Source organism: Solanum verrucosum, unplaced genomic scaffold (genome assembly GCF_900185275.1).
Source record: "Solanum verrucosum unplaced genomic scaffold, falcon-dt-bn FXZP01000128.1, whole genome shotgun sequence".
NCBI lineage: Eukaryota > Viridiplantae > Streptophyta > Magnoliopsida > Solanales > Solanaceae > Solanum > Solanum verrucosum.
The window spans coordinates 1,626,423-1,640,052 of NW_026020327.1; the positions used below are offsets into that span (position 1 = coordinate 1,626,423).

The 13,630-nt window shown below is 35.8% G+C and overlaps 1 protein-coding gene across 1 annotated transcript; it reads right to left on the reverse strand.

The window, feature by feature from the left end:
* Window positions 1-486: 486 nt before the first annotated feature.
* LOC125835930 (O-fucosyltransferase 38) lies at window positions 487-12,726 on the reverse strand. The gene is made up of 11 exons (XM_049515040.1): window positions 12,432-12,726; window positions 11,889-11,967; window positions 11,391-11,458; window positions 8,674-8,762; window positions 8,023-8,200; window positions 4,882-5,010; window positions 4,389-4,525; window positions 2,893-3,106; window positions 2,604-2,785; window positions 1,692-1,784; window positions 487-949 (listed from the first exon to the last, which is right to left on the reverse strand). The coding sequence occupies exons 1-11, from the start codon at window positions 12,618-12,620 to the stop codon at window positions 814-816; spliced, it is 1,494 nt and encodes a 497-aa protein (XP_049370997.1). The 5' UTR covers window positions 12,621-12,726; the 3' UTR covers window positions 487-813.
* Between the last annotated feature and the right edge of the window lie 904 nt (window positions 12,727-13,630).

Genomic DNA, 13,630 nt, shown 5'->3' on the forward strand with positions numbered 1-13,630 from the left:
CAAATACAAGGGCAATTACATGTAATAAACTAGAAGGATAAGATGGCATGAGTATACTATACTTCAATATTTTCTTTCTTCATGTAATAAACTAGAAGGATACAATGGCATGAGTATACTTTACTTCAATATTTTCTTTTTTTCATGTAATAAACTAGAAGGATATGATGGCATGAGTAAACGATACTTCAATATTTTCTTTTTTCTTATGATTGTTATGAAATTCATGTTTAATCCATTAGAAAAGGTATGTTCATTCTCATTGTAGGGAAAATCATGCCATCGTCTAACATTTAGTTGGACAAACAAAAATAGGAAGAATATATATTAAAATTAAACTAGGAAGAAGAGACTTGGACTAACACTATTTTTTCTGTATCTTTTGTATCTTCTTGATGCCTTTAATGAATCATCTTCATAAATATTTTTTTTTAAAAAAACTAGGAAGAAGAGATGATTTTGAAGATTTAGGTACCCAAGAAGCAATTTACCAAGACATTAAACAGTTTTGCTCCTTAATTCCAATATACCATCATTTGTTTACAAAGATGAAGAATGAAAAAAGAAATGGTGGAAGAGGGACTGAGGAGAGGGCAAAAGATGGACAAGAGAAGTGTCATAATGTATCTGTACCAAGATATTTAATCACCAGTCTAATGCAAGAAAACAAAAATTAGCTAAATTGGCCAACAAATAATTAAGAACAGAGAAATTGAAGCCGAATAAGATGGTAGAAAATATATGATTTCAGACATTTAGATGACTGAGAACAAGAGAGACCTGCTGGCTGGAAGCAGACAAGAAGCACCCCTTTTATTTTCTTACTCTGGTTCTAGAACTGCATATACACTCTGGATATGGGTTTTGGTAAAATGACTCCTCCAGTCTTGACCTTGCTCGACCTCTGACTCCCGAGGGGGCACCAGCTCTTTTTCTTGGAGCACCTTGCCTATAAATTGCAATATGTGTAATGATTTAATTAAAAGTTTGGAATTTATCGGTTATCAAGCAAACTTCGACATAGTTATAATTGTTGAAGGCTTTACAATTCCCTCCAAACAGTTTACAATCGGTTGTTGTATACTAGTGACATAAGTTTCTAGAAACAGGTTGAAAAGCTTTTAAATCAAGAAAGTTTTTTAAATGAGTAGTTGAATGTTTTTCTTTGAAAATACTTTGACAAGATTTCTATCTTTAGATTTAGATTTCTGCTGCCTGAATCAGAATTATCTAATAAGTAATATGTACGAAAAAAAATGTGAAAAAAAAATTGGCATTACAAAATGTGAAAGAAAATTGTATCCAAACCAAAATCTTAAACAATAGGTAAATAATCCGAAATCATTTAAGGGTTCTGAAGATTACTTATTTATTTTCGGATTTTCTTGTTTTTCTTAGTCTTTTTATCTCTCGACTATATTTTAAGGATCCCACTAAGGTTCAACAGGTGAAAGAGTGGACTTGGGGTGAGATATAAGTTCAAGAAAATAAGCAAACAAAGAGAGTAAGCTCAACAGACTGGGAGGTGATATATATCCAAAATATAATGGTTCGGTTCCTGCAAGTTATTATTCCTAGGGCTTATTGTTGCACCCAAGTAAGAAAAACAGAGTTTAATAAGCTTTCAATGGAAACAATAACGTGAGCAAGTGCAACCGGTAATGTGATTATCCATTGCATATGTATATCACCTGTTCTTATGCAAATGCCTGACAAGATGTGAAAATGATGATCCATCAAGCTGACCAGCTTCCAGCTGATCAAATATTTCAACTAGGCCTTTCCTGCATGATTAGCAGATAATTATGTGGCTACAAATAGGTAGATGAAGAGGCTGATGCCACAAAACATAATCTAAATTGCCCAATTTTAAATGTTCTAATGACTTCATACGACTCTTCCCTAAGAGAATACTGAACTGTTTGCCAAACAGCAGAGGCGGATCCAGAATTTAAGTTTGATTGGTTCAATATTTAAGGTTTTCTCATCGAGCCCATTATTTGTTTAAAGTTAAGCATTCATTTCTACCATTTGTTGCAATTTTCATAAATTTATGGTCTGTGTTGGAAGTACTGGGTTCATATGAATTTGGTACTAATCCTCTACATCCGCTTCTGCCAAAAAGCACTTCAGACATGCCAGTCATGATGGGGCCAACTTTCATGTTATCATAGCACTTACGCATTTCTAGGTGAACCTTTCAGCTATTTCTATCCCGTGTACTCATAGCATGTTTGTGAAGCATTAAATTATGAAGGATAGTAGATTTGTGTCCTAAATGAAGGCAATGGTAACACCTCAAAAGAAAATTACCAAGCTTAACTTGAAAAATCACTCTTCTAAAATTCATAAAATCAAGCTAAAAACTTTACTTGCAAACCACACTCACTGAGAAACTCTATACCACCAGAAGCAACTGCGAACAACAACATACCCAGTGTAATCCCACAAGTGGCAAGTGGGGAGGGTAGAGTGTGCGCGGACCTTACTCCTACCTCCTCTCAAGGAAAAATAATAAGCAGGCCGAAAAAAGAATTAACGGGAATGAAGAAGTCATGGCAAAGGAGAAACAACTGTGAAATACTCATCAATTGCTTGAGTACCTGTCCGGAGTGATTGTTTTCCGGTGGCCTAAGAATCTGCGGTGCCCCTCAACTGCTCTTGCCATATTACCTGAGTGTGATGGAATGAAAACATCACTCTCTACAGAGATTAGATAATCGAGTGCTGCAGCTTGTGAGGCATGATTTGCAAACTCTCTCAGGTCGGGCGTTGCCAGCATTTCCTGCCACAAATAAGACATTTGGTTTGGTAGGTAAAATGCACTATTGTTATGAAAGAAATTAACTCCGAGCCGCAAGATAGACAGAATGTTTAGGTGTAGGTACAAACCTTGAAAACAACATTTGGGAAGTAAGATTTGAGCTCTGAGAGACGAGTGTTACCACCATAAATTTCTCCAGCAGCAATATAAATCAATGTTGATGGAGGATAACCAAGAGCCTGAAGAAATAATCCGACCTCCTTTGGAGTGAGAGGGCAGAAACCACCAATTCTCTGTTCGGTTGAGTTGATAACCTTAATCTTCCAATGATTTGTCTTCTCTCTAGTTATGGATGAGTAACATTAGATATTAATATACAACATTATGGGTGTTACTCTAAAGATCATTGCAACAATAGAAGAAAAGTGAAAAGATCTAAGCAGAGTCTGCCTTATTACTAGAAACCATGATATCAGAAGAAATTGGAGCAGTTCTTTAATAACAACATACCCAGTATAGTCCCACAAGTGGGGTCTGGAGAGATTAGAGTATATGCAGACCTTACCCCTGCCTTGGCAGGAAGAGAGGTTGTTTTCGATAGACCCTCACTCAAAGAAAGCAAAAACACAACATATATGAAGACTTAGCAGTAACAACAGCAGGATAGTAAGAAAATAGAGGCATAAGACACAAGAAATAGTAATAGAAAATTGTGAACGAAAAATAAGGAAATAGTAGTATAATGAAAATTTCCTTAAATAATACTAATACTACTAGTAGGAGAGACAACACGCAAAACTATTTACTACTAGCCTTCTACCCGAATCCTCGACCTCCACACCCTCCTATCAAAGGTCATGTCCTCGGTAAGCTGAAGGCTAGTTATGTCCTGTCTGATCACCTCTTCGCAATACTTCTTCAGCCTACCACTACATCTCCTCAGGCCCTCCAGCATCAGCCTCTCACACCACACCTCCTTACAGGGACAATTGCACATCTCCTCTTGACATGCCCGAACCATTTCAGCCTCACCTCTCGCCTCTTGTCCGCCATGGAAGCCACTTCCACCTTGGCAAGAATAACTTCATTTCTGACCATGTCTCTCCTAGGAAGCCCACACATCCATCTCAACATTCTCATTTCCACAACTTTCATCTTCTGAACAGGAGAGTTCTCCACGGGCCAACACTCACCCCTCATACAACAAAGCCGGTCTAACAACTACTCTGTAGAACTTACCTTTAAGTCTAAGTGACACCTTCTTATTACATAAGACACCAGATGCTTTAATGTCATGGATGACATCTTGACATGCATAGTATAGTATGTACTTCAAGGTTCTTTGTGTATGAATAAGTTGTACAGAAAAGGGATTCGGAAGTTTCAGAACTAAATTTGAAGGCTCTAACTATCAGCCTGTATGTATAAACTTGTGATCAAAGAAATTTTGGCCACTCCTAAATAACCTACAGGCCATGAATGAGACGCAATAACTTTTCACTAGGCTCAGAAAAATAAATAGACTGAAGGTGGATTCTCGCTCCTTTATGCAAATAATACAGTGAGCACAATGAAGACATAAATAGCAAAATCATGACAATATGATAGTGATGATGAGAGAGACCTCATCACCCGAAGTTCCTCAGCTTCTGCATCAGTAAGACCATAAGTACAACCAGTAAAAGACAGCATGTCCTTCTCATATCTCAAATGGAGTGCAACATATCTTTCTGCTCTGGTTCGCAGCTGCTCCACGAGCTTCTGTGGTATCATCATCATGTTAGTAACAAACCCTAATTAATGAGAAATTATAGCTCTACTTTGCAACTGAGATCCAAAACATAAAAGGATGTATATGAAATTGTACTGCATAAACTGGCATGGCAATCCTACACCTAATACATAATAAATTTATTTCATAATTTGAATGCCGTTCTTAAACAAGGAAACTTGAACAACAGAAGATTAAGTGAAATGCCATAGCCAGCTAAAAAGATTCAGTGTAGTGTGACAATCCAAAAGGGAAGCTCAAAACTCCATAAGTGTTACTGGTGTTACTAGAATTACTAGTCCTGAATTGTTATCATATTTGTCAGATGATGGTTCTAAGTTCTAACCTTTCCAAGTCTCTCAATAGGAGGAGAGAAGCGGAGAGCACTATATAGAGCGCGGCATCTTAATCTCTGAATATCAAGAGGCAGTTCATTGTTCGCAAGGCGAGAATCAGATTTAGCAACATGAATTACCTGCAATAATATGCAATAAGTCAGCTTTCAATTTCAGACATAAACTTCAGTAGATAAGGCAAGAGAAAAATGGGATCAAGTCCCACGAACAAAAGAAATAGAAATAAAGCATCCCTTGTAAATTGTAATAACAGATTTTACTGATAATATCAACATCATAAACTGATAAAGTTAAATAAAATGATAAATTAAATCCCCTTCAGGATTTCATAGTTTTGGGATTAAATGCCATCTCCAACATCTTAGAGTAGTTAACAAATTTTAAAGGTCCTTTATAACTGACTATTGAAAAGAAAGATCAAAATTTCATGGCTAATATATTTCAATGGTTAATTATACTTTCCATGTACAACAAGGCTTCAACTGATTAATATTTTTGCAAGTTTTTGGAAGTAATTCATTGATATGTTTGCACCAGCTTGAGTTGAGCATTGGAGTGATACAATACACTTCAAGCTTTTTAATTTATTTTCTGCTAATAGTTAGTGAAGATTTCCCTTATTCTCCATCAAATTGAATAACATAATGAAAGTTACTTATCATATTACTTACAACTTTCATATATTTGGAGTAGATTCACGAATGGTCAATCAACTTTTATTTTATTGCACCAAGTCACAACTATTTTTTGAAACAAAAAAATCACTCAAGCAGTTGGTTAGGTAAAACACCAACTAAATCAACTCTTTCCTGTTATCTTCAGTCTGACCCAACCTCAAGATGCCACTGTAGAAGAAGTTTGGAATGATCAAGGCTGGAACCTGAGCTTCAGAAGACCTCTTAATGATTGGGAGATAGATAACTTGGCAATATTCTACAACACTTTCAATTTATTCAAGAGCCTTTCCGCCTCTGAAGACAGTATTGTATGCAAGTGGATAAACTAGAGAGATTCTCAATCAAGTCAGCCTACAAAGAGTTTAATCATTCCAACAACCAGCTTAGTTGTTGGCCCTGGAAATTAATTTGGAAAGTCAGAATTCCTCTCTGGTTGCAAGTTTCACTTTGCTCGTGGCCAGGAAAGAAGTCCTAAGTCCTAACTCATGAAAATCTAGCAAAAAAGGGCTTCCACCTTTCCTTTTCATCATAGCCATGGAAGGATTTGATAGTATGATGAGGGTGACTACTCAAAACTCATTGTTGCAAGGATTCAAAGTAGGCAGTTTCTCAGGGGTGGATATGCAGATTTGTCACTTGCTTTATGTTGACAACACTGTCATATTTTGTGAAGCTAAGGAGGAACAAATTAGAATTGTCAGAATGATATTGGTAGTCTTTGAGGCGGTCTCAGGCTTGGCAGTCAATTGGAGGAAGATTTGTATATATCCCATCAAAGAGGTTACACAGATCCAGGCCTTAGCAAACATTTTGGGGTGCAGAATTGAAAAACTCCCAACTGTTTACCTAGTTATGCCACTTGGAATTTGGAAACAACCATAAAGAGCTAGTGATATGGGATGGTATAATTGAAAAAAACGAGAAGAAGCTGGCAAACTGGAAATCTCAATATCTATCCTTCGGTGGGAGAATCATTCTGATAAACTCTGTACTAGACTCCTTACCTACTTATGTGATGTCCCTATTCCCTATGCCGGCCAAAGTGGAAGAAAGACTTGATAAATTAAGGAGGGACTTTCTTTGGTCGGGAATCAAGGAAGGTAAAAGAATACATCTTGTCAAATGGAAAACTGCTTTGCTGAGTAGAAGCTCAGGGGGGTTAGGGATCAGAAACTTGGGGCTATAAAACAAGTGCTTGTTGGCAAAATGGTTGTGGAGGTTCGGAAGAGAGGATCAAGCACTTTGGAAGGAAGTTATCAGTAACAAGTACAGCCAGAATAGCCCATGGGTTTCTGATATGGTGAATATCCCATATGGTGTCTCGGTGTGGAGAACTAACAGAAATTTATGGAGTCAACTACAACACACTATTAGATACAAAGTGGGGAATGGGACCAGGGTTATTTTCTGGAAAGATCACTGGATTGGTCAGGACTCCTTGATGTCTTCCTATCCAGATATATATATCCTCAGCTCGTCTCCAGATGCAATGGTAAATGAGGTTTGGTCTGAACAAGGGTGGAATTTCAGCTTCAGAAGGTTACTAAATAACTGGGAGATAGGGAGAGTAGCCGAGATGCCACAAACACTAGATGATTTCAAGGGCACAAATCTAGAAGTTGATGTAATGATTTGGAAACACAATCATGATGGTATGTTGTCAGTCAGCAGATTGTACAATAGGAAAGTGAAGGAACTTCCAGGGGAAATCTCTGGACCATGGAGTAAGGTATGGCCGTATGGAAAAATAAAGTGCCAACTAACGTGAGGTGTTTCTCATGGCTGGTGGCTAGAAGGGCATGCCTAACTCATGAGAAGCTGCAAAGAAGATGCTTTGAAATAGCTTCCTGGTGTTCACTGTGTAATGAGACAAATGAGACTAATAGCCATCTATTCCTCCATTGCAAAGTCACTGCTCAATTATGGGCCATTTTTCTAAGCAGAACACACATAAACTGGACAATGCCAGAACACACTGCAGACCTTCTTAGTTGCTGGGTGAGAAGAAGGGGGAGTAAGAGCCAGAAGAAATGGTGGAACATGATACCCTCTTGTATATGGTGGACTATTTGGAGAGAAACAAACAAGAGGTGTATGGAAAATACTGCAGAATCAGTACAAAAGATCAAATGGCGTTGTATGAAGACCTTCTGTGTAAAGAGGAGGGTATAGAGGATGCTGGACAGATTTTAAATTTTTTCTCTTCTTTATAAGTTTAGTAGCAATTTCTTGAGTTGGTCTTTTTTGGTTCACTGATGTAAATCTTTTTGATGGTTGCCAGCAATATGCTGAGGAATACAACTTTACCTTTACCAAAAAATATATTAACAATTTCCATGACGGTAAGCAAGGGCAACACGGTAGCAACACATTCTTGATTTGGTGGCCATTGCAAGAGAGAGGTTAAGATAATCTACCTTAAAAAAAAGGTGATAGGAAGAAGATTTTACATGCCTGATGCTCCTTCCACAATTGAGTCATTTCTTCATAGTAACCCACTCCTGACCATGACGTAAAGTGCTTCCTAGCTCGAGGTAAAGATTCTATTTCTTTGGGAAGCTCTTTAATAATCATGAGGTCTCCTCGTAATGCTTTAATGAAATGGTTCTCATCAAATATATCTGAAAATGTACTGTACATTAGCCCATTAGAACAAACTAGAGTAAGTATGTTTAGATAAAGTGAAAAAAAATTAAAAAGAAGTTGGTAGAGATCAAAGCACTCATCAGAAATTCTACAAAAAACAAGAGAAATATCACAGTCTAAACTTGTAAAGAAATGGATCTTGGGCCTAACTCAACCTCAAAAGATAGCTAATGAGTGGAGGATTGTCCAAGTCCATAAAAGGAGACCAGACAACTGGAGCGTGGGCAATTTAATTTGGGGGCTCAACATCGGTTGTGATGGGTCCTGCTATGATACCATGTAAAGAAATGAATCTTGGACCTAACTCAACCTCAAAATCTACCTCATGAGGAGAGGACTGCACAAGTCCATATAAGGAGACCACCCATCTAAGCAATACATTACATATATAAACACATTTCTAAAAGAATGACAAGCCATGTGAAGTTGTAAGATATACAGTACAGAAAAAAATATGACCTTGAATCTTGCCAGAATGAACGCTTGTCCAATTGAGGAATTACCAAAGTTGCATTCATCACATGTGCCACTGCCACCATATCAGCTATCTGTAAGCAAAAAGAAGCAAAATGAAAATAAGACTGAAGGGGAAAGTACTTCATTAACTTATAAATATGTGGACATATTTGCTTAAAGAAAGGGCATGACCAGAATGACATTTCAATAATGAGACGTGACTACATGCAACAACATAATCATTCATGAGTCAGCACTTCAGAAGTCATGGCATAATCATCTTACCAATGAAAAACCAAATTAGCAAAACTTATGGAACTTTGTCCCTTGGAATGAATGAATAAATGAAAAATCAAAGATCAGTCCTTGTATGTTCAAACAACGCTGAGATACGTAGGCAGCCTATCCAAGGTTAGGCCCGCATCTTTGAAAACTTTGTTTCCACCCATTATACAAGAAATTGGGAATTTCATAATGTCTACATCAACGTATATTGGGAATGCAACGGCTGAAGATACAAGAACACCAAGGCTCAACGCAAGTCAACCCTCAGGATATACAAATCCCAAATCCATGGGCAAATTCCTGTCCGTTTCATCCTTTTTCCACCCATGGATTAGCTCATCTTTAAAATAAAGTCACACTTAGCGTTTATTTCCTGTCTGATATTTTGCCTATCTTTGAAAAGTCGGGTCTTAGATTTTCCTGGCAACATATCAATTCCTTACTAAGTGAAAATATTATTTGATGATTTTCCTGGCAACATGTCAATTCCTTAACATATTATTTGATCAAGTAACTTTAAAGTGGATTAAGAGTAGATGAAAATCTTTTTTTTATGATATGTTCAATTTGTAGATTAAGAGTAGATGAAATCTTATTTTTATGATAGTTTTTTAAAAAAAAAAAAATTGAAGTTAACTTAGTGACCTATAGAATTTGGTATGACTGTTAACTTTGGTTTGAGGAAACTAATTCATATAGTTAGCATAATACTCAATTTGATTTAAACGAATGATAAGTTCCAGATTGCTCATTTGACACATATGAATCAAATATATGTATGGTGCATAATTTCATTATCTGGATATAGAGTTTAAACTCAAAAATGGTCGAAGAATGGAGTTTTTATTCAAATTTTTATAATCATAATTTCAAAGCATTGCATGACATTGAGTTAAGTCAATAATTTTTGGCATATGCTTAAAGCCCAATACATGTCTATTGAGTCAGCCTCAAACAGTGAAATTGGAAGCTAAATCTGTCCAGAGGCCGAAATAACATCAGCAGAAGCAGAAAAAATGGGTTAGGGGCCATAATATTTCGCAGCGGCAAGAATTCTTTGAGGCTAAGCCTGAAGATCATCTGGTAGTAGCAAAGATTGGGTCTCAGGAGCCCAATTTAAATTTCCCTTCTTTCATGATTTCATTGTATTGTATACTAACATTTCATTCTAACTTGGATGAATCCCCATTGAGTTGCTATGTTTTTTTTTATGTTTCCTCGTAATTTTATTTGCCTTAGATACTGAAGTTTTAAATTAACTCAGATTGCCTTGAGAATTTCAAAAGAGTTTTTCTTTTCAAAGTCCAAAAGAGCTTTTCTTATCAACTAAATGTCAAAAACAGTTTTTCCTTTCACTTATTAAAAAATTTAAGCACTTCTTCAATCAATTAAGTTAGTCAAATAATTGTTTAGTTAAATCAATGGGATAACCGTGTGTTAAGCGGACATTTCAAGTGCTTAGAACCTTCTCGAAATGTTAATAGGAACCCTTATCTTTGAAATTTTGAAAATACTTTTCTGTTAGAATCTTTTTCTAAAAATTAAAGGTTTTCATAATTTCCTAACAAAGTTCAGTGGCGACTATGTTTTCAAAATAACTCTTCTTTTTTTTTTTGTTGCCAAGTTAGGGTTTTGAGGCTTTGAAGTTAGCTTATAAAATTAACATGTAATTCTCTATGATACCACAGAAACTGGAATGTTTATTTAATTTTCCATGAATAGAAGAGGAGATGAAGCTAATAAAATTGGGCGAGGTCAACCTTAACCACTAGACATGGTCCAGATCTGCCATTTCCCTCCAAGACAATGCTAACTTACAATCATACTTCATCCTGTTCTTGCTGGGAACAGTATTTTTTAGGTCTTATAGAAATCTAATTCCCATCTCATATGACATGTTATGATTATTTTATGTGATAAAAAGTATAAATGAGAAAAGTGTTTTTCTGTATCCCAAATATGTCTCAAATTTAAAGAATCATCAAATTGCTAGTGCACCATTTAGCTATTTCCTTGCAGCAACACAACTTCGTATGAGACTGCTTTTCTTGTTAACTTCCTCCCACTCCCTTTATCTATGAATGCAATTTCTTAACATAGACTTCATTCCAAACAGCATATAAACATAAAGGACCCACTTTAATTTGTCTACTTTAATATCTATTTCTAAGCTGAAGGTTTTAAAATGGTTCATCTTCAATCATGTCAACTTGTTGAATGATACCTAGGAATATACAAGTAGAAGTGTATACAAGTTACTATATACCCACTAGCATTTCCATGTTTGAGCTGATCCATACCTTTAGCTCGTTTAACCGCAGCACGAATAGCTAGAAAGCAATTCCTTTGAATTATTGTGGTTTAAAAACAAGAATGATTATGTAACATACACACAAAATATGGAAATTAGAAATCTAAGGAAAGATCAAACTTACACCCGTCCTCATTTGATTTAATCCACCATTACTTTTTACAGTCAAGTAGCGATTCCATCCTAGAGCAGCTGGACAAGAAGGATAAATTCTGCATAAGACTATCTGCTTAAAAAGTTGCAGCATACAAAAGCTTCATACTGTGCATGAGTTGGTACATGTTAAAGAAATTGCAATTGATAGAAAACAGCAAAGGCGTGATTTTTTTTTTCTTTTTCTATGACTGAAAATCTGCTGTTTCAGCTTTAAATAAACACAGGCATGAACCGATAGAAACCATAAGAAACGACATAAAGAAAATTGTTTTTAAAATAACAATGAATGCACATCCTCACACCCTATAAAAAAAAAATCTGACAAATGAGATCTTGAGATAATCGAGTATTCCCCTTTCACAAAATAAGAAACATATTAGTGCTCCCAAAAGGCAATGGAGATACCTTTTTGCATATTAACTAGCAGGTAGAAGAAGAAGCACAAGCTATAGTAGTAGAGTATAACCTTTGTATTTTGCAGTTGGCTTAATGCATGGATGTAAACCATGGCTCTTTGAAGCTTCCCAAACAGAATTATCTTCATTCTGCAAAAGTCAAAAGAAGACGTTCTCACTAACACAAGTCATTTAGTGTAAGATCTCATGGTGCTCAACATACTTCATTAACAACTAGGCCAAGGGGCGTAGCTAGCAAGAGCCGAAGGGTTCATCCGAACCTGCGACAAAAAACTACACTATTTCTACATTGTTAAAGTAATTTTTTACATATATATGTGTGTACTTTTTATATTTCGAATCCCTTTCATGAAAATCCTAACTCTGCCACCAACTAGACCACCCCTTGGATGCAATAAGAAGCAAAATTTCAGAAAATTACAACATATCCAGAAACTCTCTAAGCTCAAATTACAAAAGATCAGCTCAAACCGCCAAATTCACAAACACCCATCAATAAACTATGCAAGATAAGCAAAACAAAACAATAGAATCACCAAAAAAATGAAAACTTTAAGCAATTTCAAGAAATAGATAAGTAAATAAATAACAACCTCTTCGAATTCAGGCTCCTCCTTCTTCTCCGATGCCAAGACAGGCTTTTGTTCATCTTCAGCCATATCTTTAGTGTAATAAAAGAATACGAACATTGAGAAAACAAAAAGGAGGAAAATGTATAGAGTAATTGAGAAATTGGATGTTCTCCTTGTCGTCCTGTACTGAGTATGGCCTCTGTTCCCCATTTCTTCTAATTTTTTACAAAATTTTACACTCCTTGACTCATCAATGGCTACAAAATTATACAATTTTCGATGCTTCAGAGTTCAGAGAATCGAATTTTGGGAGAATTTGTTGATTTGGTTTGGGTTAGAACACAGATTCATAGTATTCATAGTTGGAAGACAATAAGATCACAAAATTTGAGAAAATGGCATTTTACATCCCCTAGATTTGTAGATAGTCCATCTCAGTTCTTATTTTTGGGTTATTGACAGTTATGCCCTTATTTTGTACTCGTTGAGTATCGATTTATTTGTCTTATTTCTTTTTTTGATCAGTTTAAAAAAGGGTGTATCTTTTTATTTTTAGTGACTCTCTAATTCTAGTGAATTAAAGATCACAAGATTAAAGGTATTTTGTGAAATATAATCATATATTTTTATATTATAATTATCCTTAAATTATGTCCTCATGTGACTTCAGTTTCTAAAGAATTTATGTTTTCACTATACATAAGGTCAATTGCTGAGAACTTGTTTGAATTGACTTATTTTAGGTGTTTTTAAATAAAATATATATTTTTAAAAACTTGCTTTTAAGCCTAGAATTATAAGTTAAGAATAATAAAAGAGTCAAAATATATTTAAACTATGTGAAATGAATAGGGAAAATGCATAAGTACCCCCTCAGCATATGCCCGAAATCCCAGAGACACACATAACCTTTACTAAGGTCCTATTATTCCCCCGAACTTAATTTATCTATAATATTCTACCCCTTTTCAGCCTACGTGGCACTATCCTTGAAAAAAATGTCAACATGCATTGGGCCCACAAGATAGTGCCACGTAGGCCAAAAAGGGATAGAATATTACATATAAAATAAGTTCGGGGGGGTAATAGGACCTTAGTAAAGGTTAGGTGTGTCTCTGGGATTTCGGGTATAGGCTGGGGGGTACTTATGCATTTTCCAGAATGTCATCGGTTGATAGCTTGGTCCATAAATATCCTTGTTGTCAGTATTTTAATCCAAA

Coding starts and splice junctions, on each gene's coding strand:
- LOC125835930 (XM_049515040.1), bottom strand. CDS start 12,620: ATGGGGAACAGAGGCCATACTCAGTACAGGACGACAAGGAGAACATCC. Junction 2,786..2,892: donor TCCCAAATGTTGTTTTCAAG/GTTTGTACCTAC, acceptor TATTTGTGGCAG/GAAATGCTGGCAACGCCCGA. Junction 950..1,691: donor AGGCATTTGCATAAGAACAG/GTGATATACATA, acceptor TGCAATTTATAG/GCAAGGTGCTCCAAGAAAAA.